General features: G+C 39.7%; 2 protein-coding genes across 4 annotated transcripts in view; one reads left to right on the forward strand and one right to left on the reverse strand.

Annotated features, from left to right (window-relative positions):
- The window catches only part of sntb1 (syntrophin, basic 1), a 32,047-nt gene extending 26,838 nt beyond the window's left edge, over positions 1-5,209 (forward strand). Inside the window, exons 6-7 of the mRNA XM_084386111.1 lie at positions 1,401-1,591; positions 2,741-5,209. Coding sequence (XP_084242237.1) covers positions 1,401-1,591; positions 2,741-2,833 — 284 coding nt within the window. The 3' untranslated portion in view covers positions 2,834-5,209. The remainder of the gene's footprint in view (positions 1-1,400; positions 1,592-2,740) is intronic.
- mtbp (MDM2 binding protein) overlaps positions 1-23,799 on the reverse strand; it is a 79,249-nt gene that overhangs the window by 20,763 nt on the left and 34,687 nt on the right. For 2 of the 3 annotated variants that reach the window (XM_084386108.1, XM_084386110.1), the window contains 4 exons: positions 8,793-8,988; positions 7,937-8,050; positions 7,015-7,080; positions 5,862-6,142 (listed from right to left, as the gene is read on the reverse strand). In XM_084386108.1, coding sequence (XP_084242234.1) covers positions 6,104-6,142; positions 7,015-7,080; positions 7,937-8,050; positions 8,793-8,988 — 415 coding nt within the window. In that variant the 3' untranslated portion in view covers positions 5,862-6,103. Of the gene's footprint in view, positions 1-5,861; positions 6,143-7,014; positions 7,081-7,936; positions 8,051-8,792; positions 8,989-23,799 lie in introns of those variants that run through there. The other variant, XM_084386109.1, reaches the window with a different exon arrangement.

The following is a 23,799-nucleotide window of genomic DNA, read 5'->3' on the forward strand; positions in this document are numbered from 1 at the left end:
GGAAATACCTATGCAGCTGTATACTGTTAGCGAACATCCTGATGCTGCTGAGAGCGGCGTTTAGATCATGAATATGTAAATATGTGCGCACTTTCCTCGCAATAACAAAATAAACACACATCAAAAATAACAGCGGTGAGAAAACAGCGGTTAAGAAAGCATCTGATCATAGAGATGAGGATGTTTGCACAAGCTCTGCAATTTGGCACTCCAGTCAAGTTAAGTCAGATTACTTTAAACCAAACAGTTCTTCAATTTCGCTTGAAGTATATCAGGGCCAAGCTGTTGTAGTTAAAAAGGATGCAGTTTGTGCTTAAAAAGCCCATCTGGTGGGAAAGAGTCCCTCAGTCCTGAAGATCAAGCCGTTTGGATGGGGGATAAGGTTACAGTATTTTTAAGAGTGACATGGGAACAGTATTCCGAAATCGGCCCCCTCACCCAAAGTAAGTGATTAATAGGTGTTTGACTATTTAATGTCAGTGTAATTCAGATTTAATGGGTAAATTGCAGAAGAAGATGCTTTTTCATTGCTGTGATGATCTAATCAGCCTAATGGACTGGGTTGTAGCCAGAGCCGAGGGGTTTCTCAGAGATACACAATGTGAAAAGAACACACTAGCCTCGCAATTACCCGGTCAAAGAGCGATTCAGGAAGCTTTATTGGGGCAAATGGAGGAAACAGCAGAAGTGGATCTCTGGCACGCTCACAATAGACATGGTAACAGTAGGTTTCTTTCTACACATCCTGTGGTGCCTGATGAGCTGTTATTGAATGGACTGGAGGAGTGATACTAGATACATGGAGTCCTGTGATGTATTTGATGGAACTAGGGAGGTATTGAGCAGAGATTACTGGTGATAAATGATTTACCAATTATCAGGATTCAAAGGAGATTCATCTCACAGATGGAATACACTTCCATTTTATTCATACCTTAATGAAATTTGCTTGGATTGACCAACCAGGCAGTTCAAATCATTAATACTTGATATCTTTTTTTTTTATAGTACTTGAAAAATATATTTCTAGAAGATGTGAAAGCATCTGCATGAATAATTCAGTAAAATGTTTATTATTAGATCTGTAAAGTTGAGGTGGGGACAATTTTCATCCATCAAATAAAGTAAAGGATTTTTACAATTTCACAGATTTTTTATCTTTGAAAGTGTTTTAAAATAGTATGAACTTTATATATATATATATACACACAACTTTGATGAACTTTTTTGATCCACTTTATGTGTATATATATATATAAAGTGGATCATGAAATGTTGACTACTGTGTATGTGTGTGTATATATATATATATATATATATATATATATGTTAATCATAGTTTTGACAGCTGTATTGAATTTGGAATATTCTTTAAAGCTTCCATGTTTCTGTTCCTTCAGGTTGTATGTATCAGGGTCAGGACTGTCGGTTGGTCATTCACTATGAGCAAGGTTTCTCTGTCATAGCAGATGGAGACGACAGCTCTCTGGCACGGACACTTTTCAGCTACCCGTTTGAAAAGCTGAAGATGTCTGCGGACGACGGCGTACGGATCCTCTATCTGGATTTTGGTGGAAACGAGGGTGAAATTGTGAGTCAAATCTGAGGTTCATTCAGCAGCAACAAAATGATTTTTTGTCAAAAAAAAGTTTTGCTATTATTTAAGTTAGATTAAAAATAAAACAGTAATTAACTACTGATCTAATAATTTATTTAGCTTCATTGTAATGATTCATAGCTAAATTAATCTGATTCAGTGAGTCGTTTGCGTCATTAGTAAATGTTCATGGACATCTTAGTGTGGCATTTTACAGGTTTATTAAAGATATATAAATAAATATTGCTGTTTATATATATATTAGGGCTGTTAAGTGATTTTTATTTTATTTTTTAAATCTAATTATTACATGACATGGCGATGAATTAACCTAATTAATTGCAAAATATTCGCACATAACCCCAAAAGATAATTTAAAGTCATTATTGTGGTAAATGAGGAAACCATCAAATAGACAAAAAAAATTTTGATTCAACATTTATTACACATTAACTTTTGGGCTTCAGTGGCCATGAGGGTGATTAAATGATGAAAGAATTTTATTTTACTATTTTTGGGTGAACTATACCTTTAATTGTTTTTTATTAATAATGAAAAGAAAAAAAAACTTTTTTTTATGAAATGATACTCTAAATAAGAAACTAAAACTATGAGTAGGTGGTGGTAAATGTCTAAATGAGTAAGTCATTGAGTCATTCATTCATTCGATTGGTTCAAATGGCTGATTCATTCAGGAATGAAGTAAATGGCTCTCTTTATGAATGGGCCATTGAATCACTGGTTCACCCGATTGATTCGCTCAAAATGCAGATTCTTTCATAAATTAAACAATGCTGTGTGTTGCTCGGAGACTAACAACAGTTCTGCTCTGGCTTTATAGATAATATTTTCATTGGCAATATTGAGCCATGACGTGTAAGATGACCCTGGGGTGGGTGCGTTAAATGTGTTAATAATTTTAACACGTTTTCCCCCCATAACTTATTAATTAAATGAACGAATATATATATATATATATACACCATCAATAGGAGGAATTCTGGAGAGCAGGAAATGATGCATGTCTGTACTGATAGAAGTTCCTGAGAAGATCTGCCCGATTGTTGCTCTCAACATGTGTTTGTCACATCAGGAACTTCCCTTCATTGCTTAATACCTTGTTTTGTTTTTTTCCATTTACAGCAACTGGACTTGCACTCCTGTCCCAAGCCTATTGTTTTTATCCTCCACTCCTTCCTATCAGCCAAGATCGCAAGATTAGGATTGGTAGCCTGAGACTGAACTGTCATAGACTGATTATTTCAACGTGGCGTGATCATTTCAACACTGAGAAGGGAAATCCAGAACGAGGTGGAACTCGCAAGACTAAGTGAGGACGATGATGCAGAACTGATACTGTAGCAGACCTCTGAATGATTTTAATTGCATTTCAGTAATGATAAACTATGTATTTTTCAGAGAAATATTAATTATAGTGAAACACAATTTCACATTGATTTTTTAAGAGAAAAAATTCAAACTATATAATGAACACTAGCTTGTGATTGGAACTAAAAAATATACTGGAAGTATTATTTTAGAATCCAATACAGCAGAGTATTCAGCACTTACAGTACCATTCACTTCTATATAACGGTAGGGAAGGCGGCCATCTGTGTGACAGCTGTCTGAGTTATTGCATCTGTCTGGCAGCTAATGTGGATTAAAGAAAGGCTAGTTTAAACCCTGTTAATGCACATAAAAGTTAAAACATCTCGTTTAGTTTCTGGTGCTTTCACTCGGGAAATGCACTACACCGACGGTTGAGCAGAATCAACAAGGGCATTCTAGAGTGCCGGTCATCAAAGAGGCATGTCAACAAACTGTCTGCTTTCACAAGGCCTTTGTGACAAAAGGGGAAAATCGAGACAGGGTCAGCCCTCCCCTTCAGAACAGTGTATCTGTTTCCACAGACAAATGGAGTTTCGGTGACTTTAACAAACGTTTCGCTTTCAAAATCGGGAGTACTGCTGTACAAACCTGTGACATGCAAAAGAAAACTTTAGAAACGCTGCCACATTTGTGTAGTTGTTTTTTTTAATATTCATCAGAAGAATGTTCTCAATTAGTGCGTGATGTGCATGCATGTACGTTAGCATAACAACTATTGTGGTGGCTCAGATTCGCTCTCGTTGGCCTGTGGTCATATGCAGACACAAAGCCCATTCAAGTACTTCAGATGTCAGATTATAAATTAGACTACTCGAGAATTTCCAAGTTAACCAGCAATTAGTGTCCATTGTCGGGCACTGAGCGTTCCCAGAGCACTGCTCCATTGAAGGGGTTATGTATTTGGGGACAGTAGGGCCCCTGTGGCACAGCCTTTGTCTCATCTGTGAAACCGTCCCTGCCACATTCCAGCGCACATGACAGATCCAGGAGTCACAGGCCTGGGAACCTGCTTTCGACAGTAAAGGGATATTTCATTCTAAAATGAAATTTCTGTCATTTTCTCACCCTCGTGTCATTTCAAACTCGACTGGAACACAAAAGATAATGAATTTGAAGAATGATTCTGTTCAAATTATGAAAGTCAATGAAAATCCAAGACTTTCAAGCTCTAAAAGTTATGCTGTTCTCATGCCATGCCATAATTACTAGATGGCAAGCTGGAACATCCTCAGACTCAAAATTAGGCATTTGTACGGCAACACTGTTAACGGCAAAGTGAATCTTAGTAATTTGAGTACTAAAAAGACAAGACCACATTTATGCAAATGCCTTTGTTAAACAGAATAAACTTTGTGCTTGCTTGACTAAACTATTGTACGTCAAGTTTCAGATTATTCTTTCGTTAATAAGATGAACATAGTTATTAATAATAAATACTCACAAAGATAAATATTTTGTAATAACTACATTTTACAAGTCAGAGCTTTCAAGCTGTAATAAGTTCTAGGATGTAAATGCGTTTTACAAGTTGGGAATCTCGTAATTACTGTAATTTTGTACATGGTGTGAACGCACCTTAAATATATATTTAATACGACTTGACTGGTATATTTAGGTCTACTGAAGCGACTTAATTACTCTGCGTGATTCATTCTTAAATTAAAACACTGGTCAATGCAAATCCAAATATTGTGATATATTTGGACTCCATTGACTTCAATAATGTGGAGAAAAACATTCTTCAAAATTGTTTTTTTATTCAGCAGAACAAAGTCATGCATGTATGGAATGATAAGAGGATGAGTAAATGATGGTGTGAATTAAATACATTTTCAGATTCTCCATCAGCAGATTCTACACGCGTCCTCTTCCGTGTTTTACTCATTACTTCTACTGTTTAGGAACAATAACGTTATTTATGCTTCCTCATTTTCAGCTTAAGTTTCAATAAATGGTCACTAGGAGGAAGTTTGAAGTTCTGAAAATTACAGCATGTTTTCATAGTACAATGAACTCTTATGAAAGGATCAAGCTAAATTTAATTCCTCATGATAGGAACCCTTTTTATATCAAGACGTCAGCATGGAGAACAAAGTGAGACGCTTAAACACTGTAGAAAAGAGCTTCTTGTCAGTCTGCAGTTTAATAGAGGTCCAAATACTGATTCAAAGCTGGGGAAAACCGAGTATCGCAATGTATCGAAATAAACAGAAACCCTATTAAAAGAATCTGTTTTATTATTCACTATCATAACATTGAGTTCCACCCTATTAACCAGAGCAGCTCTGTTGATAAGCAGCGAGTGAGTTCAGATTGCATGTTGCCTTCGAGGGCTCTCAGGGCTGCCAATGTAATGTGCAACCCCCCTCCCTCCTTTCCCATCACCCCTCTGGGCACCCAGAAGTGAGAACAATGGCCCTGTGTGGGACTGGAATGTGTCCGGCAACTTTGCCAAACGAGACACCCTCAACCCTCTCTGGGCAAGGAGTACCAGGGAGCAAATACTCTTTATGACCTCAAACCAGTGTGACCTTTTGATCCCAACACAGCAGTCATTTCGGGGCAAACTACTTGCGAGATCCGTGCAGTGGAGGTTTAGCGGCGATAGCTTGTGTGTGATAAACAAAAAGACGTGGTAATCAGAGGGCATGATGAGGTTTTGGAAAAAAGCTTGAAAGTTTCATGTGTTCCTTGTTTCATGCTCGAGTGGTGATTTGAGTGAACTCTGATTACTGAAACGTGATCTGGTCAGAAACGCCCTCTGACTGATTTTCATGATGCAAAACAGGGTTTCTCAGAAAACATGCAGCCATATTTGGCTGTTGTTTGTCAGACAGAGTTCACGACATTTCTTTTCTAGTGAAAACCATGTAAAAACAAATAAAATAACTTTTTAATACATTAAAATCAATGATTATCACAAATACGTAAAAAACAACAGAAACATACATGCCTCCTGTCAGGAACATTTCCATGATTAATGCTGTGAGAAGTTATATAGCATTAGAAGCTCTTTTCTACAAGCTTATACAATTTTTGTAGCATCATGTTGTTCTGATCATGACATCCTGCTGCAGGTTTACCTTCAACATTTCTGACTGAAAATTCTTCTGTTCATCTTTTAGAAGATTTCTCCACAACCCAATCAATCACCTGTGGATGAGAAAAGTGTGTGTGTGGAAATCTATTACATTATATACATTTTGAAGGCATCTTACAAAATCAAATCACTCAAAATAAAATAACAGTTGTAAACTGTCATGCTCAACAACTCAGGGGCTGTTTACACCTGGCCACTTCATGCGTTTTCTCAGATCGGATAGCTATCTGATTCATCAAAACGATTCCATTTACACCTGGTCACATAAATGTGTTTTTGCGAAACGGATTTAAATCCGATCTTCAATTCCCGCGCTATATGCAGATTTGATGAAGTGCACGCCACCGAATACAACAGATATGAGCTGCATTTTCTAAAATGTCAAAATCAAAGACCGCAATAAGAGAGAGCGGCAACAGCCCTGGTAAGATCATTTCGTTTCTTTACTTTTAATGATGATGATGATTGTGTGTTAAGCGTCTGCGACTTACTTTCACTTTGATTTGCGATAGTTTGCACATTGGCTTAATGAATAGATGCTCAGCTTCTCATCTGCGGTGATGCGTGCTCCAGTAGCGTCGTTGTATCTGGCTATAACATTACATATAGCCTATAACACGCTCTCACACGTTTATTTTATTTTTTTGCCATTTTTGGGAGGAGTACAATTTACATATGTGGTTTCAACAACCAGATGCATTTACACTTGTCCAGTTTCGTCTGGAATGCGGCCCAGACCACCTCCTGAAGTGGTTTGAGCGATCGGATTCAAATCCGTCTTGAATGCGTTTTGGAGGGCATTTACACCTGGTCTTTTCACGATCGGATAGCTATCTGATCTGAGAAAACGCATGAAGTGACCAGGTGTAAACAGCCCCTCAGGTGTGCCAGGCATCTCAAACTGAAGTGTGTGCTTTAACGTTACCTGTTTGACATTGTTACTGGCTGCTTTCTTCATTTCCTCGTGAAGGCCACGTGAGGTTTTCAGATCCTGTTGCAAAACAAACAGGTTGCTGAGGCATAACGGCTTAATGAAAAACACTGTGGAAGCTTTGCTAATGATTTATTACATTTATGCATGCATACACCATTCAAAATTCAAGTCAGTAAGATTTTTGTTTGAAAGAAAATACTTTAATTCAAGTATGCATTAAATGAATCAAAAGTAACAGTAAAGAAAGACATTTACATGGTTACAAAAATGATTTATTTTCTTTCCATTTATCGTAGAATCCACAAAAATATGAAGTGTTTTTGATGTCTCACCAAATCAGTATGTTAGAATTATTTCTGAAGGATCATAGAATAAATTGAATTCTAAAATATATTTAAATAGGTATTCACATAAAGTTCCCTCATTCTACTCAGAACATTTACTGAAACAAAACGTCAAAAATGGATTGTTTAAAAACTTCTGATTATAAGAGTCACAACCTTACAACACACTTATAGCCACTGACGTGATGTTTATACAGTACATCAATGTCTATTCAGTATTCAGCGATTTGACCTGTCCTGATGAACAACACTAAGATGCTGGTAAGGTCATTTTTATACTGAGGTCTTAAAGGTACAGTAGAAAAGCCAGCCTGTATAAATTGAGCAAATTATGAATGATTTTTGTGCACGGAAAAACCTTCAATAACTTTTTCCACGCTAAATGCTTTAGGAACAAAGCGAATTGAAAAAGTTTTTCTTGAACGAAGTTTTTGCTCCCCTGTCATGGATAAATGATGTAGATAACATCAATCGGCAGCGTTTACACAGCATATTTTGAGAGCTTCAAAGATGTCCTAAAGGCAGGACAGCAGGGTGCGAGGGGGGAAGAGGCAACGATTCGTACCCACCTTCAGATAAAACTTTGATATGTCAAACAGTCTTTGACTGCAGGCTTCAAAGCACTTGTGCTTGCTGCTGATCCCGTGTTTATCGAGCGTCTTAGCAACCACCTCCCTCAGCATCTGAAGCAGAAACACCGGATGAGAACGATGCACAATCACGTATCTATAGCACTCACAGACCTCACATAAAGCCCTGACATTTGCTGATGACTGTAGTAGTGAATTCACTGAATAAGAAGGTTTAAGGTTTTAAATGGGTTGAGAGCAATTTTGGTTTATCACTGGAATACTTGATTCTAACTGGTCAAACTGCAGCATTTAGTGGGCAGATATTTTGTTATAATGACCCTTAAACTGCATATTTGACCATTGTCCCTGCCCTGGCAACCAATTTCCTACATAGCTGTACTAGTTTTATGTCTCTTAGCACCTGAATCAATATTTCATGCCCATATATTTATTTGTTAAATTGTAAGGTTATAAGCAGGATAATGCACAGTCAGTCAGTCATTATTGGAGATTGTTCATTTATTGATAGAGATTGACTCTATTCATTTAGAGATTTGCTAAAAAATGACATTTAATAGTTATTCAATTATCTTTCTTTTAAAGATACATTTTAAGTGAGCATTAGATGACGTCAAAAGGTCATCCAAATATAAAAATAAGCATGGACAATTAAATACCCAATATTGACCTATTTATAACCAATATCTAATCTAAAACTCTAACCTATCTCTAATGACCTAATCTCACATGATAAACACAATGGTACCAATATGCTAATGTACATTTTACCCCGAATTTCAGCAGAAAATGTGAAGGTATGAAAATTCTCTTTGATCTGGTAATTAGCACTTACCCTGTTGTGTTTCTGGGAGCGGGACTCGGTCTGGGTCTGGCTGGGTTTTTGACTGGGTGTGGGGTCAGCTACAGAAGCAGAACGTCTGGCCAGACCCGAGCTGGAGCGCGAGTGGGCCGCCTGCTGCCGTAGAGCCCCCACTGCAGGGTGAGTGCCACCTGCGCCCAGAGATTCAGAGCTCTCTGATTTACAGAACCTACGGGCGGCAGAATAGGATTTTAATGGGGATGAGGTGGATTGTGTCAAATATTGCTTCTCTGAGATCATCAATCCCTCAATCTCACTTTCTTGTTAACATCATACCTTGAATCAAAATGACTTGATGTGAGGATCTACTCAAGCACTGGAGCACACACTTCTACCTCTTTTTCTTCTGGAGATCTCAGCTCTAGCACTCTCATTCTAAGCCCGTTTAATAAAAAACTCTGTTCCAGGAGCATCAGCCTTAAACATAAATTTCCTGGCTCCGGCGTTTAGCTCCCGATGATGTGACACCGCTGTGGTAATTTCAGAGCGGAGCAAAGTCTGAGATGATGATAGGCCTTAAAACTAATGTGGTCCCTGGAGTTCAATGGGTCAGCATTAAAAAAAAAAAGTCAATAACCTCATGTCCTGACAACACATCGTCTAATGCACGCTGGGCTTCTGCGGCGACAAAGAAGGCCAAACATTCGACGTTTGATCACTGCCATATTTGAAGCACATTTAGAGAGGTCCTTTGTGATTTAAACTAAAAATGCTGGAAAAGATGAGACTTTGACATTCACTGCAGTGCTGCACAGTAATTTTCATTCATTGCTCATTTCACACTTTGACAAAGCCATCAAGCGACAATCTATATTCAATTTCGTTGTGAGTGACGTATGATGCAGTCAAATGCATGTAAAGTGGTGGGACAAAGGGGCAGAGGAAGGTAATGAAGAGAGAACTAGAATGAGCCACACAGGAGAATCAATATCTGACGTCTTCAGAAAATTAGAGTAACTAGAGAAACATTATTTTGACTGTCTAAACGAATGGCACACTGGTGTGAAGTGGTGTGTAACGATGGCTTGACTTATGTAAAGATCAACAAACGTGTACATGTGGACAAACAAATATATATATATATATATACACTCACCTAAAGGATTATTAGGAACACCATACTAATACTGTGTTTGACCCCCTTTCGCCTTCAGAACTGCCTTAATTCTACGTGGCATTGATTCAACAAGATGCTGAAAGCATTCTTTAGAAATGTTGGCCCATATTGATAGGATAGCATCTTGCAGTTGATGGAGATTTGTGGGATGCACATCCAGGGCACGAAGCTCCCGTTCCACCACATCCCAAAGATGCTCTATTGGGTTGAGATCTGGTGACTGTGGGGGCCATTTTAGTACAGTGAACTCATTGTCATGTTCAAGAAACCAATTTGACATTGCATCAGCTTTGTGACATGGTGCATTATCCTGCTGGAAGTAGCCATCAGAGGATGGGTACATGGTGGTCATAAAGGGATGGACATGGTCAGAAACAATGCTCAGGTAGGCCGTGGCATTTAAACGATGCCCAATTGGCACTAAGGGGCCTAAAGTGTGCCAAGAAAACATCCCCCACACCATTACACCACCACCACCAGCCTGCACAGTGGTAACAAGGCATGATGGATCCATGTTCTCATTCTGTTTACGCCAAATTCTGACTCTACCATCTGAATGTCTCAACAGAAATCGAGACTCATCAGACCAGGCAACATTTTTCCAGTCTTCAACTGTCCAATTTTGGTGAGCTCGTGCAAATTGTAGCCTCTTTTTCCTATTTGTAGTGGAGATGAGTGGTACCCGGTGGGGTCTTCTGCTGTTGTAGCCCATCAGCTCAAGGTTGTGCATGTTGTGGCTTCACAAATGCTTTGCTGCATACCTCGGGTTGTAACGAGTGGTTATTTCAGTCAAAGTTGCTCTTCTATCAGCTTGAATCAGTCGGCCCATTCTCCTCTGACCTCTAGCATCAACAAGGCATTTTCGCCCACAGGACTGCCGCATACTGGATGTTTTTCCCTTTTCACACCATTCTTTGTAAACCCTAGAAATGGTTGTGCGTGAAAATCCCAGTAACTGAGCAGATTGTGAAATACTCAGACCGGCCCGTCTGGCACCAACAACCATGCCACGCTCAAAATTGCTTAAATCACCTTTCTTTCCCATTCTGACATTCAGTTTGGAGTTCAGGAGATTGTCTTGACCAGGACCACACCCCTAAATGCATTGAAGCAACTGCCATGTGATTGGTTGATTAGATAATTGCATTAATGAGAAATTGAACAGGTGTTCCTAATAATCCTTTAGGTGAGTGTATATATATATATATATATATATATATACACAGTACCAGTCAAAAGTTTGGAAACGTTACTATTTTGAATGTTTTTGAAAGAAGTCTCTTATGCTCATCAAGCCTGCAGTTAAAAAAAAACAAAAAAAAAAAACAGTAATAATATGAAATATTACTACAATTTTAAATAATGGTTCTCTTTTTTAATATACTTTAAAATGTAATTTATTTTTGTGATGCAAAGCTGAATTTTCATCAGCAAGTACTCCAGTCTTTGGTGTCTTATGATCCTTCAGAAATCATTCTAATATGCTGATTTATGATCAATGTTGGAAACAGTTGTGCTGCTTAATATTTTTTTTATAACCTGAGATACTTTTTTCAGGATTATTTGATGAATAAAAAGTTGAAAAGAACTGTATTTATTTAGAATAGAAATCTTTTGTAACAATATACACTACCGGTCAAAAGTTTGGGAACAATAACAATTTTTTTTTAAAGAAATTAGTACTTTAATTCAACAAGGATGCGTTAAATTGATAAAAGGTGATGGTAACGATTTATATTGTTAGAAATGTTTTTATTTTGAATAAATGCTGTTTTTATGAATAAATGCTGTTAACGTTTTACTCATCAATGAATCCTGAAAAAAGTATTCCAAAAAAATATATTAAACAGCACAACTCTTTCCATCATTGATAATAACTGAGTATCAAATCATCATATTAGAATGATTTCTGAAGGATCATAAGACACCAAAGACTGGAGTACTTGCTGATGAAAATTCAGCTTTGCATCACAAAAATAAATTACATTTTAAAATATATTAAAAAAGAGAACCATTATTTTAAATTGTAATAATATTTCATAATATTACGGTTTTTTTTTTTTTTTTTTTTTTTTAACTGCAGGCTTGATGAGCATAAGAGACTTCTTTCAAAAACATTAAAAATAGTAATGTTTCCAAACTTTTGACTGGTACTGTATATATATATATATATATATATAAATATAATATAATATAATATAAATATATATATATATATATATATATATATATATATACACACTCACCTAAAGGATTATTAGGAACACCTGTTCAGTTTCTCATTAATGCAATTATCTAATCAACCAATCACATGGCAGTTGCTTCAATGCATTTAGGGGTGTGGTCCTGGTCAAGACAATCTCCTGAACTCCAAACTGAATGTCAGAATGGGAAAGAAAGGTGATAAGCAATTTTGAGCGTGGCATGGTTGTTGGTGCCAGACGGGCCGGTCTGAGTATTTCACAATCTGCTCAGTTACTGGGATTTTCACGCACAACCATTTCTAGGGTTTACGAAGAATGGTGTGAAAAGGGAAAAACATCCAGTATGCGGCAGTCCTGTGGGCGAAAATGCCTTGTTGATGCTAGAGGTCAGAGGAGAATGGGCCGACTGATTCAAGCTGAAAGAAGAGCAACTTTGACTGAAATAACCACTCGTTACAACCGAGGTATGCAGCAAAGCATTTGTGAAGCCACAACACGCACAACCTTGAGGCGGATGGGCTACAACAGCAGAAGACCCCACTGGGTACCACTCATCTCCACTACAAATAGGAAAAAGAGGCTACAATTTGCACGAGCTCACCAAAATTGGACAGTTGAAGACTGGAAAAATGTTGCCTGGTCTGATGAGTCTCGATTTCTGTTGAGACATTCAGATGGTAGAGTCACAATTTGGCGTAAACAGAATGAGAACATGGATCCATCATGCCTTGTTACCACTGTGCAGGCTGGTGGTGGTGGTGTAATGGTGTGGGGGATGTTTTCTTGGCACACTTTAGGCCCCTTAGTGCCAATTGGGCATTGTTTAAATGCCACGGCCTACCTGAGCATTGTTTCTGACCATGTCCATCCCTTTATGACCACCATGTACCCATCCTCTGATGGCTACTTCCAGCAGGATAATGCACCATGTCACAAAGCTCGAATCATTTCAAATTGGTTTCTTGAACATGACAATGAGTTCACTGTACTAAAATGGCCCCCACAGTCACCAGATCTCAACCCAATAGAGCATCTTTGGGATGTGGTGGAACGGGAGCTTCGTGCCCTGGATGTGCATCCCACAAATCTCCATCAACTGCAAGATGCTATCCTATCAATATGGGCCAACATTTCTAAAGAATGCTTTCAGCACCTTGTTGAATCAATGCCACGTAGAATTAAGGCAGTTCTGAAGGCGAAAGGGAGTCAAACACAGTATAAGTATGGTGTTCCTAATAATCCTTTAGGTGAGTGTATATACACACAGTGAGGAAAATAAGTATTTGAACACCCTGCTATTTTGCAAGTTCTCCCACGTGGAAATCATGGAGGGGTCTGAAATTGTCATCGTAGGTGCATGTCCACTGTGAGAGACATAATCTAAAGAAAAAATATGATTTTTTAACTATTTATTTGTATGATACAGCTGCAAATAAGTATTTGAACACATGTCTATCAGCTAGAATTCTGACCCTCAAAGACCTGTTAGTCTGCCTTTAAAATGTCCACCTCCACTCCATTTATTATCCTAAATTAGATGCACCTGTTTGAGGTCGTTAGCTGCATAAAGACACCTGTCCACCCCATACAATCAGTAAGAATCCAACTACTAACATGGCCAAGACCAAAGAGCTGTCCAAAGACACTAGAGACAAAATTGTACACCTCCACAAGGCTGGAAAGGGCTACGGGGAAATTGCCAAGCAGCTTGGTGAAAAAAGGTCCACTGTTGGAGCAATCATTAGAAAATGGAAGAAGCTAAACATGACTGTCAATCTCCCTCGGACTGGGGCTCCATGCAAGATCTCACCTCGTGGGGTCTCAATGATCCTAAGAAAGGTGAGAAATCAGCCCAGAACTACACGGGAGGAGCTGGTCAATGACCTGAAAAGAGCTGGGACCACCGTTTCCAAGGTTACTGTTGGTAATACACTAAGACGTCATGGTTTGAAATCATGCATGGCACGGAAGGTTCCCCTGCTTAAACCAGCACATGTCAAGGCCCGTCTTAAGTTTGCCAATGACCATTTGGATGATCCAGAGGAGTCATGGGAGAAAGTCATGTGGTCAGATGAGACCAAAATAGAACTTTTTGGTCATAATTCCACTAAACGTGTTTGGAGGAAGAAGAATGATGAGTACCATCCCAAGAACACCATCCCTACTGTGAAGCATGGGGGTGGTAGCATCATGCTTTGGGGGTGTTTTTCTGCACATGGGACAGGGCGACTGCACTGTATTAAGGAGAGGATGACCGGGGCCATGTATTGCGAGATTTTGGAGAACAACCTCCTTCCCTCAGTTAGAGCATTGAAGATGGGTCGAGGCTGGGTCTTCCAACATGACAATGACCCGAAGCACACAGCCAAGATAACCAAGGAGTGGCTCTGTAAGAAGCATATCAAGGTTCTGGCGTGGCCTAGCCAGTCTCCAGACCTAAACCCAATAGAGAATCTTTGGAGGGAGCTCAAACTCCGTGTTTCTCAGCGACAGCCCAGAAACCTGACTGATCTAGAGAAGATCTGTGTGGAGGAGTGGGCCAAAATCCCTCCTGCAGTGTGTGCAAACCTGGTGAAAAACTACAGGAAACGTTTGACCTCTGTAATTGCAAACAAAGGCTACTGTACCAAATATTAACATTGATTTTTTCAGGTGTTCAAATACTTATTTGCAGCTGTATCATACAAATAAATAGTTAAAAAATCATACATTGTGATTTCTGGATTTTTTTTTTTTGATTATGTCTCTCACAGTGGACATGCACCTACGATGACAATTTCAGACCCCTCCATGATTTCTAAGTGGGAGAACTTGCAAAATAGCAGGGTGTTCAAATACTTATTTTCCTCACTGTATATATGAAGACTTCAGATGCAAATCTGAAATTTTCTTCTAAAATGAGATTTTTTTTCAAGCTCGTATATTTAAGTTCAGCAATTTCACTTTAATGACAATTAATAGGTCATTAAGTTGGCTTGAGAAAGCCAACTTACTGATATTGTACTTAAACTTATTAAGTTGGCTTGAGAGAGCCAACATATTGAAATCCTATTTAAACTTATTAAGTTGGCTTGAGAAAGCCAACTTACTGATATTGTACTTAAACTTATTAAGTTGGCTTGAGAGAGCCAACATATTGAAATCCTATTTAAACTTATTAAGTTGGCTTGAGAGAGCCAACTTACTGAAATCCTATTTAAACTTATTATTATTATTAAGTTGGCTTGAGAGAGCCAACATATTGAAATCCTATTTAAACTTATTATTATTAAGTTGGCTTGAGAGAGCCAACTTACTGAAATCCTATTTAAACTTATTAAGTTGGCTTGAGAGAGCCAACTTACTGAAATCCTATTTAAACTTATTATTATTATTATTATTATTATTCTTCTGTTAAAAACTGTTGACTCAAACTCGTCCTAGAGCTTTAACTCTACATACTCCAAACTCGGCTCACACACTCAAACTGATCTGAAGTTAGTTGCTTTATCTTTTCAGACTGATCGGACTTACGGTTTTCCTACAAATGACGATCAAAACTCGGAAAAACTCCCATTGACTTAACATTGGGCATTCTAAAAAAATTCAAACTCACCAACCGACAAAAATTTAAATCTAAATCCCTTGAAAACTAATTCAAACTGCCATTCTATATATATTAGCCAATGAAACTCATTTAAACTAATAAACTCTAATCTCATACACTTATAAACTAATTAACTTAAATTTAATAACTAATTAACTAATAAACTCATGAATTCATAGACTTATGAACTCTTAAACTCATAAATTAATACATTCTGAACTCTAAACTCATTTAAACTTATAAACTCTAAACTCAAAAACTTGTACACTTATAAACTCTAAACTCATAAACTCTGAGTGTGTGTGTGTGTGTGTGTCTGAGTGAGTGTGTGAGCGAGGTAGTCTGTGTGAGTGTGTGTGTGTGTGTGTGTGTGTGTGTGTGTGTGTGTGTGTGTTTGTTTGTTTGTATCTATCTAACTTATTTATATATCTATCATAAACTTCAAACTACTTTAAACTACTTTAAACTTCAAACCAATTTAAACTTCTTAAGTTTAAAGCTCCCAGCTCCCAAGCAACTCCATAGCAACCAAACTTGAGTACCCTAGCAACCGTTTTGCAAGACCTATATCTCTGTATCAGAACATCGTATAGAGATGAGGTTTGGCTCTTTTGACTCATGCTAGCAAACAGCACTTCCAACATGCTACATATGCTAGCAGTGAATAGCTACATGCTAATAGCGATTAGTTAAGTGTTAAATCATGCCAAGATCATGCTAAGAACTCTATAAAAACTCCATAGTAACCATCTGTGATAACTACCAACCACCTAGTAACACCATATCAACCGCCCTGAATACCATAGCAACCCCCCAGAACACCCTAGCAACCGCCTAGCAACCACCCAAAAGACCCTAGCAACCACCCAGAACACCGTAGCAACCACCCAAAAGACCCTAGCAACCACCCAAAAGACCCTAGCAACCGCCTAGCAACCACCCAAAAGACCCTAGCAACCACCCAGAACACCGTAGCAACCACCCAAAAGACCCTAGCAACCACCCAAAAGACCCTAGCAACCGCCTAGCAACCACCCAAAAGACCCTAGCAACCACCCAGAATACCCTAGCAACCACCCAAAACAGCCTAGCAACCACCCAGAACACCCTGGCCACCACCTAGCAACCACCCAGAATACCTTAGCAACGCCTAGCAACACCATAGCAACCACCCATAACACCCTAGCAACTGCCTAGCAACCACCCAGAACACCCTAGCAACCACCCAAAATACCCTAGCAACCGCCTAGCAACCACCCAAAACCGCCTAGCAACCACCCAAAACACCCTAGCAACGCCTAGCAACACCATAGCAACCACCCATAACACCCTAGCAACTGCCTAGCAACCACCCAGAACACCCTAGCAACCACCCAAAATACCCTAGCAACCGCCTAGCAACCACCCAAAACCGCCTAGCAACCACCCAAAACACCCTAGCAACCGCCTAGCAACCACCCAAAATACCCTAGCAACCACCCAAAAGACCCTAGCAACCACCCAAAATATCCTAGCAACCACCCAGAACACCCTAGCAACCGCCTAGCAACCACACAAAAGACCCTGGCAACCGCCTAGCAACCACCCAAAACACCCTAGCAACCACCCAAAACACCCTAGCAACCACCCAAAATACCCTAGCAACCGCCTAGCAACCACCCAGAATACCTTAGCAACCGCCTAGCAACACCATAGCGACCACCCATAACATCCTAACAACCGCCTAGCAAAAAACTTTCCGGTCCAAACTTTCTCAAGCCAACTTAAAGTTTGTCTCGACGAACTTTCGCATCTAGTTATTATTATTATTATTATTATTCTTCTGTTAAAAACTGTTGACTCAAACTCGTCCTAGAGCTTTAACTCTACATACTCCAAACTCGGCTCACACACTCAAACTGATCTGAAGTTAGTTGCTTTATCTTTTCAGACTGATCGGACTTACGGTTTTCCTACAAATGACGATCAAAACTCGGAAAAACTCCCATTGACTTAACATTGGGCATTCTAAAAAAATTCAAACTCACCAACCGACAAAAATTTAAATCTAAATCCCTTGAAAACTAATTCAAACTGCCATTCTATATATATTAGCCAATGAAACTCATTTAAACTAATAAACTCTAATCTCATACACTTATAAACTAATTAACTTAAATTTAATAACTAATTAACTAATAAACTCATGAATTCATAGACTTATGAACTCTTAAACTCATAAATTAATACATTCTGAACTCTAAACTCATTTAAACTTATAAACTCTAAACTCAAAAACTTGTACACTTATAAACTCTAAACTCATAAACTCTGAGTGTGTGTGTGTGTGTGTGTCTGAGTGAGTGTGTGAGCGAGGTAGTCTGTGTGAGTGTGTGTGTGTGTGTGTGTGTGTGTGTGTGTGTGTGTGTGTGTGTGTGTGTGTGTGTGTGTGTGTTTGTTTGTTTGTATCTATCTAACTTATTTATATATCTATCATAAACTTCAAACTACTTTAAACTACTTTAAACTTCAAACCAATTTAAACTTCTTAAGTTTAAAGCTCCCAGCTCCCAAGCAACTCCATAGCAACCAAACTTGAGTACCCTAGCAACCGTTTTGCAAGACCTATATCTCTGTATCAGAACATCGTATAGAGATGAGGTTTGGCTCTTTTGACTCATGCTAGCAAACAGCACTTCCAACATGCTACATATGCTAGCAGTGAATAGCTACATGCTAATAGCGATTAGTTAAGTGTTAAATCATGCCAAGATCATGCTAAGAACTCTATAAAAACTCCATAGTAACCATCTGTGATAACTACCAACCACCTAGTAACACCATATCAACCGCCCTGAATACCATAGCAACCCCCCAGAACACCCTAGCAACCGCCTAGCAACCACCCAAAAGACCCTAGCAACCACCCAGAACACCGTAGCAACCACCCAAAAGACCCTAGCAACCACCCAAAAGACCCTAGCAACCGCCTAGCAACCACCCAAAAGACCCTAGCAACCACCCAGAACACCGTAGCAACCACCCAAAAGACCCTAGCAACCACCCAAAAGACCCTAGCAACCGCCTAGCAACCACCCAAAAGACCCTAGCAACCACCCAGAATACCCTAGCAACCACCCAAAACAGCCTAGCAACCACCCAGAACACCCTGGCCACCACCTAGCAACCACCCAGAATACCTTAGCAACGCCTAGCAACACCATAGCAACCACCCATAACACCCTAGCAACTGCCTAGCAACCACCCAGAACACCCTAGCAACCACCCAAAATACCCTAGCAACCGCCTAGCAACCACCCAAAACCGCCTAGCAACCACCCAAAACACCCTAGCAACGCCTAGCAACACCATAGCAACCACCCATAACACCCTAGCAACTGCCTAGCAACCACCCAGAACACCCTAGCAACCACCCAAAATACCCTAGCAACCGCCTAGCAACCACCCAAAACCGCCTAGCAACCACCCAAAACACCCTAGCAACCGCCTAGCAACCACCCAAAATACCCTAGCAACCACCCAAAAGACCCTAGCAACCACCCAAAATATCCTAGCAACCACCCAGAACACCCTAGCAACCGCCTAGCAACCACACAAAAGACCCTGGCAACCGCCTAGCAACCACCCAAAACACCCTAGCAACCACCCAAAACACCCTAGCAACCACCCAAAATACCCTAGCAACCGCCTAGCAACCACCCAGAATACCTTAGCAACCGCCTAGCAACACCATAGCGACCACCCATAACATCCTAACAACTGCCTAGCAAAAAACTTTCCGGTCCAAACTTTCTCAAGCCAACTTAAAGTTTGTCTCGACGAACTTTCGCATCTAGTTATTATTATTATTCTTCTTACCAAAAAATTCCACTCAAACTCGTCCTAGAGCTTTAACTCTACATACTCCAAACTCGGCTCAGACACTCAAACTGTTCTGACTCGAGTTGCTTTATCTTTTCAGACTGATCGGACTTACGGTTTTCCTACAAATGACGATCAAAACTCGGAAAAACTCCCATTGACTTACATTGGGGAGTTCTAAAAAATTCAAATCCAGATTCAAACTCACCAACCGACAAAAATTCAAATCTAAACACCTTGAAGACTAAACCAAACTGCCGTTCTATATATATTAGCCAATGAAACTCATTTAAACTAATAAACTCTAATCTCATACACTTATAAACTAATTAACTTAAATTTAATAACTAATTAACTAATAAACTCATGAATTCATAGACTTATGAACTCTTAAACTCATAAATTAATAAACTCTGAACTCTAAACTCATTTAAACTTATAAACTCTAAACTCAAAAACTCGTACACTTATAAACTCTAAACTCATAAACTCTGAGTGTGTGTGTGTGTCTGAGTGAGTGTGTGAGCGAGGTAGTCTGAGTGAGTGTGTGTGTGTGTGTGTGTGTGTGTGTGTTTGTGTGTGTGTATCTATCTAACTTATTTATATATCTATCATAAACTTCAAACTACTTTAAACTACTTTAAACTTCAAACCACTTTAAACTTCTTAAGTTTAATGCTTCCAGCTCCCAAGCAACTCCATAGCAACCAAACTTGAGTACCCTAGCAACCGTTTTGCAAGACCTATATCTCTGTATCAGAACATCGTATAGAGATGAGTTTTGGCTCTTTTGACTCATGCTAGCAAACAGCACTTCCAACATGCTACACATGCTAGCAGTGAATAGCTACATGCTAATAGCAATTAGTTAAGTGTTGAATCATGCCAAGATCATGCTAAGAACTCTATAAAAACTCCATAGTAACCATCTGTGACAACTACCAACCACCTAGTAACACCATATCAACCGCCCTCAATACCATAGCAACCCCCCAGAACACCCTAGCAACCGCCTAGCAACCACCCAGAACACCCTAGCAACCACCCAAAATACCCTAGCAACCGCCTAGCAACCACCCAAAAGACCCTAACAACCGCCTAGCAACCACCCAAAAGACCCTAGCAACCGCTTAGCAACCACCCAGAACACCCTAGCAACCACCCAAAATACCATAGCAACCACCCAAAAGACCCTAGCAACCACCCAAAATACCCTAGCAACCACCCAAAACACCCTAGCAACCACCCAGAACACCCTAGCAACCACCTAGCAACCACCCAAAAGACCCTAGCAACCACCCAAAATATCCTAGCAACCACCCAAAACACCCTAGCAACCGCCTAGCAACCACCCAAAAGACCCTAGCAACCACCCAAAATATCCTAGCAACCACCCAAAACACCCTAGCAACCGCCTAGCAACCACCCAAAAGACCCTAGCAACCACCCAAAACACCCTAGTAACTGCCTAGCAACCACTCAAAAGACCCTAGCAACCACCCAAAAGACCCTAGCAACCACCCAAAAGACCCTAGCAACCACCCAAAACACCCTAGCAACTGCCTAGCAACCACCCAAAAGACACTAGCAACCACCCAAAACATCCTAGCAACCACCCAAAACACCCTAGCAACTGCCTAGCAACCACTCAAAAGACCCTAGCAACCACCCAAAAGACCCTAGCAACCACCCAGAAAACCCTAGCAACCGCCTAGCAACCACCCAGAATACCCTAGCAACCACCTAGAACACCCTAGCAACCACCCAAAATACCCTAGCAACCACCCAAAAGACCTTAGCAACCACCCAGGACACCCTAGCAACCACCTAGCAACCACCCAGAACACCCTAGCAACCGCCCAAAATACACTAAAAAATACATTAGGAACCACCCAGAACACCCTAGCAACCTTTGCGGCCCAAACTTTCTCAAGCCAACTTAAAGTTTGTCTCGACGAACTTTCGCATCTAGTTATTATTATTATTCTTCTGTTAAAAACTGTTGACTCAAACTCGTCCTAGAGCTTTAACTCTACATACTCCAAACTCGGCTCACACACTCAAACTGATCTGAAGTTAGTTGCTTTATCTTTTCAGACTGATCGGACTTACGGTTTTCCTACAAATGACGATCAAAACTCGGAAAAACTCCCATTGACTTAACATTGGGCATTCTAAAAAAATTCAAACTCACCAACCGACAAAAATTTAAATCTAAATCCCTTGAAAACTAATTCAAACTGCCATTCTATATATATTAGCCAATGAAACTCATTTAAACTAATAAACTCTAATCTCATACACTTATAAACTAATTAACTTAAATTTAATAACTAATTAACTAATAAACTCATGAATTCATAGACTTATGAACTCTTAAACTCATAAATTAATACATTCTGAACTCTAAACTCATTTAAACTTATAAACTCTAAACTCAAAAACTTGTACACTTATAAACTCTAAACTCATAAACTCTGAGTGTGTGTGTGTGTGTGTGTGTGTGTGTGTGTGTGTGTCTGAGTGAGTGTGTGAGCGAGGTAGTCTGTGTGAGTGTGTGTGTGTGTGTGTGTGTGTGTGTTTGTTTGTTTGTTTGTATCTATCTAACTTATTTATATATCTATCATAAACTTCAAACTACTTTAAACTACTTTAAACTTCAAACCAATTTAAACTTCTTAAGTTTAAAGCTCCCAGCTCCCAAGCAACTCCATAGCAACCAAACTTGAGTACCCTAGCAACCGTTTTGCAAGACCTATATCTCTGTATCAGAACATCGTATAGAGATGAGGTTTGGCTCTTTTGACTCATGCTAGCAAACAGCACTTCCAACATGCTACATATGCTAGCAGTGAATAGCTACATGCTAATAGCGATTAGTTAAGTGTTAAATCATGCCAAGATCATGCTAAGAACTCTATAAAAACTCCATAGTAACCATCTGTGATAACTACCAACCACCTAGTAACACCATATCAACCGCCCTGAATACCATAGCAACCCCCCAGAACACCCTAGCAACCGCCTAGCAACCACCCAAAAGACCCTAGCAACCACCCAGAACACCGTAGCAACCACCCAAAAGACCCTAGCAACCACCCAAAAGACCCTAGCAACCGCCTAGCAACCACCCAAAAGACCCTAGCAACCACCCAGAACACCGTAGCAACCACCCAAAAGACCCTAGCAACCACCCAAAAGACCCTAGCAACCGCCTAGCAACCACCCAAAAGACCCTAGCAACCACCCAGAATACCCTAGCAACCACCCAAAACAGCCTAGCAACCACCCAGAATACCTTAGCAACGCCTAGCAACACCATAGCAACCACCCATAACACCCTAGCAACTGCCTAGCAACCACCCAGAACACCCTAGCAACCACCCAAAATACCCTAGCAACCGCCTAGCAACCACCCAAAACCGCCTAGCAACCACCCAAAACACCCTAGCAACCGCCTAGCAACCACCCAAAATACCCTAGCAACCACCCAAAAGACCCTAGCAACCACCCAAAATATCCTAGCAACCACCCAGAACACCCTAGCAACCGCCTAGCAACCACACAAAAGACCCTGGCAACCGCCTAGCAACCACCCAAAACACCCTAGCAACCACCCAAAACACCCTAGCAACCACCCAAAATACCCTAGCAACCGCCTAGCAACCACCCAGAATACCTTAGCAACCGCCTAGCAACACCATAGCGACCACCCATAACATCCTAACAACCGCCTAGCAAAAAACTTTCCGGTCCAAACTTTCTCAAGCCAACTTAAAGTTTGTCTCGACGAACTTTCGCATCTAGTTATTATTATTATTCTTCTGTGAAAAACTGTTGACTCAAACTCGTCCTAGAGCTTTAACTCTACATACTCCAAACTCGGCTCAGACACTCAAACTGATCTGAAGTTAGTTGCTTTATCTTTTCAGACTGATCGGACTTACGGTTTTCCTACAAATGACGATCAAAACTCGGAAAAACTCCCATTGACTTACATTGGGGAGTTCTAAAAAATTCAAATCCAGATTCAAACTCACCAACCGACAAAAATTCAAATCTAAACACCTTGAAGACTAAACCAAACTGCCGTTCTATATATATTAGCCAATGAAACTCATTTAAACTAATAAACTCTAATCTCATACACTTATAAACTAATTAACTTAAATTTAATAACTAATTAACTAATAAACTCATGAATTCATAGAC

The sequence above is a fragment of the Rutilus rutilus genome, assembly GCF_951802725.1.
Source record: "Rutilus rutilus genome assembly, chromosome: 17".
Taxonomy (NCBI): domain Eukaryota; kingdom Metazoa; phylum Chordata; class Actinopteri; order Cypriniformes; family Leuciscidae; genus Rutilus; species Rutilus rutilus.